The 5,422-nt window shown below is 35.2% G+C and overlaps 1 protein-coding gene across 1 annotated transcript; it reads left to right on the forward strand.

Annotated features, from left to right (window-relative positions):
- Positions 1-1,957: 1,957 nt before the first annotated feature.
- On the forward strand, positions 1,958-4,890 carry LOC306852907 (uncharacterized protein; the record flags this gene model as incomplete). Its single annotated transcript, XM_079390024.1, has 8 exons — positions 1,958-2,044; positions 2,697-2,747; positions 2,844-2,986; positions 3,142-3,226; positions 3,849-4,020; positions 4,114-4,301; positions 4,409-4,549; positions 4,688-4,890. The coding sequence occupies 7 exons, from the start codon at positions 1,958-1,960 to the stop codon at positions 4,520-4,522; spliced, it is 840 nt and encodes a 279-aa protein (XP_079246150.1). The 3' UTR covers positions 4,523-4,549; positions 4,688-4,890.
- Positions 4,891-5,422: the final 532 nt, after the last annotated feature.

A 5,422-nucleotide genomic window follows, 5' to 3' on the forward strand; every position in this document is an offset into this window, starting at 1 on the left:
GCTGCTATCATAAAAATACACTTATATGTAGGAAATTAAAATTCAATGTGTCACATTTAATGTCCAACAACAAATATTTTAGCAGAATGTATATTTTATTCAGAATTCTGCACTATTATTCTATCCTGCTCCGTCTGTGTAGCGCGCATGCCTCGCATAAGCCTCGCCCACTCCTGACAGCTAAATGGATATATTTGCATATATGGCTTTCTGACATTTACAGATGTAAAAAATATACCTGTGACGTATCAGTTATGCACTGAGGAAAACACAATGTTTCAAATGCGTTAAACAGCACAAATATTCGCTGTTTGCTATGGTGGATCGATCTGATCCATGATCGACATTAAGGGCTGCTTCAGAATAAGCGTGTACGTCACATTATCCTGACTCACTGAACCTGGATGGCATTAGTCAGATTGCGTGAACTTGAATTGTCGTTTATGGAACCGCTTTAGTCCCGATTGATTTGTTAGGTTATTTCAAGTCAGGTTTTGGACTTTAATCCCCGCTTTTCTCCTTTATGTCATGAAATATTCAACAGGTCTTGATTAAATGCAATAAAAGATTAGCTAACATATAATAATTGATATAGTTTAGGATTGTTTTTGTTAAATACATCATCCTACTTTGTCATGTCCAGTCAACTATGTTACTTTTGTCAACTATGATACTGGGCTGTCAATTAAGTTACCATTATGTTTTTTAAAAAATGTATGTATTTCAATGGTTCCCTAATCTCCAAGTAAATATTTAGAAACTGAGTAGCTGTCAAATATATACCTCAGCATAATTTCATCACGAAAATTATCATGAATCAAGCAGTTTGGAAACAAAATATACAGACCGGTTACTTCAGTACTTGAAATTTGGGGTTTCAATTGAACAAAATGTGTATTTTCTTAATTAATTGGGCATTTTAATTGAAAAGGTAGGTAAATAGACACATATTCTTCCAAGAGTAATGATTTTTTTAAATGTCTGACATTTACTTAAAGTTAAAACTTATAGGTTTTGTCCGTAACATAGTTGACCAAATAATGAGTAAACTTCTTGTTTTTAAAACTAAATATCTGAAATCAATTATGCCTGAGCTTGGCAATGACTAAAAACAAAATATTTCAGGGATGATTTATCAGGGAAGATAATAATATTTTGTAAATAAATATATTTTTTCCCAGAATTATTCAAACTCAAAATCTCCCACAATTATATATTGACCCTGAAGCTTTTAGGTGTTTGACTGATTAAAATATGTAAAAACAGTGAGATAATCTGATATGTCTGACTAAATGCATTTATTTTATGTGGTGACCCACAATAGATAAGAACAAATTCTTATTTAAAATGGCAGTCTGGCAAACGACAAGGGCCACTTGAGTGAAGTGACAGGCCAGAGTATATGCACATTTTGTGTAAAGGTGTTAACAGTTATACTTTAAGGGAATAAATATATATATATATATATATATGCTATATTCATGTGATTGAGATGTGGGACTTGAAAGTAGACCAGATTAAGAATAGTATGTTGTGGTGAGAAACCGCTTTTATTTTGAAACCTGAAAGAGGACTCTCAATTCACCGGCAGTTGTGAATACTGTACTGTACTGTACTACTGTACTAAGAGACAATAGAACACGTCATGATACCCTGTAAAAAATATGAGGGAAAAAGGAGGGAAATTATCCAAAATTTGAAAAAGGAAAGAGTACGGGTTGATTTAGTATAAATTCTTAGGAAAAATTCTAAAGATAAATGTTATGTAATTGTTTTTCATTATTTTAGAATAATTAATATGATTGAGGATTTAAGATTTTTTTTTTTCGTTTGTAATAAAGAAATAGTCATTCAGTTCCACACTTCATACCAGTTGGTGGCAATGCACCATATCATTGTGTGCCAAGTTACCGCCAAAAAACTCTAAAAGAAGAAGACTCTCAAATTAGGAACGTATATGCACTTGCGCGCCATTACATCTGCTGAGCGTTTGGTGCGACGTGACACGGATATTTCCGCATCAATTTTTCCTGTTATTTTGCAGGTATTATTGTTACAACTTGATAATATGCACACGAGATCTGTAATGCAAATGTATATGTTCATACCGCAGATAATTCGGGTAATGACGTTTGTGAATATGTTGATATGCACATAATGCAGACTGTCCTCCATTTTGTGAACGCTGTAACACGAGGTAATTGTGAAATGCGTTTACGGTAACGTTAATTCGATTCAAATTGATTCCAGTTAAGGTTATAGTGTTCATTATGAGTTTACTTCAAATTTGTGTTTGGTTTATTAAGTGATCTATTACATATAAATATCGGATGCACTTATTTTGCAGAACTGTCAGTCTTGTCTATTTTGCCTTCTGCGCGGGGCCTGTGACATTAAGAAATATATAATATATTTATGTGCTCTGAAAGCTATGCTGTGAGCAGCCACACATATTATTGTGCAGTAAGAACATAGACAATTTAGAATTTACATGTATACAATTTGTCATGAATTGTAAAAAGAGAAGGATTTTGTGATGCTAAATAAAATAGGCCTAAATTAGCTGGTAACGTTATTCAAATTGGATTATATTCTGCTGTTATAGTCTGCATTGCTTTTGCATGGTGACATATGAATAGGTAATGCAATAGAAATTGTATTTTTGCTTAATTAAGCTCTTTTTTTGTTTGTTTCAGATCAATGGACACCTTTGTCATAACTGTTCATTATTTGAAATCAAGGCAAAGGTTTGAAATAATGGTGATATCGATTTGAATTCGCATCATCCTTCACTTCATAAAGTAAGAGATCTGCAATGTTGTCTCTTGTGTAAATTTTCTCAGGATGTCCGGCAGATTCTTACAGGCTTACATGATGGCAAGGAAATTGTTGAGAGCCTTGATGAAGATAATGTCATCACAACTAGTCAGAGACGTCTCCTCGTCCGTATCTTGGTGTCGTACCTCATTGAGAAGTTTGGAGAGAAGTAATTTATTTATTTTTTTATATATAGAATAGGGTTCCTGTTAAATACGCCAACATTCCTATTTTGAAATTGAATTAACATGTTTCAACATAAATAACAAGTACAACGTGTACTTTCATTTTACTTAAATTAAAAAAGCTTTTTCTGTTTTACAGCCCTACATCAGAAACCAAAAAGGCACTGGCATTGGGTTTGGTTCAGTCATTTGCCTGTTTGAAAGACTCATCAAGCAGTGGCAGCGTGAGTGTTTTTTGAAAAATGTCATTGAGATATTTATTTGGGTTGTCATGATCCTCAAACTGATTCAGTTTGATTTTTTTTTTTCTTTTTTTTTTTTTTAGTTGCAATCCATTTAAATTGAACTTAACTTAGTTAAGAGTCAGCCGAGGGCTCTACAACATTCCCCCTTCTGTTTTTGCTAGATCTCCAATTTAGATCTCCTGTTTCTGGCGAATCATCACCAAAGAATAGACACTAGGGTTCGTACATGTGAAAATTATTGTCCCGCAGGTCCTTTGAAAAGTTGTAAATAAATAATTGGGAATTTGAGGCTTTAATTTAGGCTAAATTTGGCTGGAAGTTCCTCGACGCACTGTTGTTTTTGGCAACGGAGCGTGGAGAAGCATACATTCAACGTAAAAGCTAAAACAGTCAGTTAACAGACAAAATACAGCTCACTCCTCCTTGAAACATTTCTGTGCTGTTTGATGCCCGCTGTTATGCACTAAGCAGCAGGAACAATAATTGATCTACTTCTCTGGGGACAGACAGACGTACAGACAAACCCTGTTCTAACCGTAGCACATGCTGTCAGTAAAACGTGCCTCATCTCTATTCATTAAAGATTTCGATTTCTTGGCAGGAAATATGGTACACCCCAGGACGGAGCCACCGGCCAGCCACTGGATTCCTAGAGGAAAGGCTGCGGAACATCAGGAAGCGGCTGAGATCAACCAGCAGGTCGCGGAGCATGGCACAGATGACATCACCACAAACGCCAGATGATGCTGCTCTTGCAAGGCCTCTCATACCAGGTAATTATTAAATAAAAAAAAATGATTTGATGAAGCAAAACATCCATATTTCCATATATCCATAGTGACTGACAACTTTGTTGTTCTTTACAGAATGTACTATATCAGACGAAAGTGCGTCACAGTTAAAAGAATGGTTGAGAGACAATTCTCAGCCCCTCAGCCAGATAGAAACCTATATGGAAAACACGGCAGTCTACAGGGCAAAGTGGATCAGAGACAACAGTTGGACTATTGATCAAATCCTTGAAGAGTTCCCTTGCCTAATGACCAAAGGCATGGTAGGTATAGGGGAAAATGATCTTACATATGAGGATACATTGTTTATATCGTTTTATTAGTGTGCCACATTGAATTGGAATTTAAAAATGTGTTTTTCATTTTATAGATTGCACAGGACTTTCTTGTCCTACATGGGGATGCTGCATCCAAGCTTTTTGAAACTTGGCTACCCATTTATGCAGAGAAGGTCCTGTACCTGGCAAAACAGGAGGGAAGCTAACATTGCCCCTGCATGGTTTAACACCAGGTAATATATTGTCAGCAGATCTTGTAAATGCAGGGAATGCTATGGAATATGTGGGATATTTATGCGATGAAATTGCGGGTATTGTGAAATCAAAGGTATGCTATTTCACATCGTATTGACACCTATGTCTTCCTACAGATGGCGTTGGGGAACTCGCCCTGAGGCAGCTGCCAGGATTACTCCCCCCTACAACATACAAAGTTGGCCGTGGCCGCGGTGTGAAAGTGGTCACTATACATGGTCGAGTGTTTTGCTCTGGATGTGTTCCAACTTGAGTGAACTGCACCAGTTCAAGTATATTGTTAGGAACTGCACTAGTTCCAGTATATTGTCGATTTAGTAACAATAATAATAATAAAATGTAATAAAATAATAATAATAATGTAATAAAAATTTTCAAAGATTCCATTGTTTTGTTTTTGTATTGTTTAAGTGTTTATTGCATAATATATGCCTAAATCTCGCATGTATTCTGTTCTAGGTTTGTAGTTTAACAGTTTTAAATGGGTAGTCAATTGCTATTTATTTTCTAAATTGTACTGTAATGTGTTAGACTTAATCTAGCATATGGGTTCATTTTACCCAGCATAATATGTAGTTAAATCAACCCATAATTGTAATTAATTTGACCCAGCATTTGGGTACACTATATAACTAATATGTAGTTAAATCAACCCATAATTGTAATTAATTTGACCCAGCATTTGGGTACACTATATAACTAATATGTAGTTAAATCAACCCATAATTGTAATTAGTTTTACCCAGCATTTGGTTAGAATATTTAACTCATCTGTTGGGTTAAATATGACCAACCCATCTTGCTGGGTCAAAATAACTACTGTTGGTCTGGTGCAATATTGATCCAGCGGT

Source organism: Barbus barbus (assembly GCF_936440315.1).
Source record: "Barbus barbus genome assembly, chromosome: 33".
Classification (NCBI taxonomy): Eukaryota; Metazoa; Chordata; class Actinopteri; order Cypriniformes; family Cyprinidae; genus Barbus; species Barbus barbus.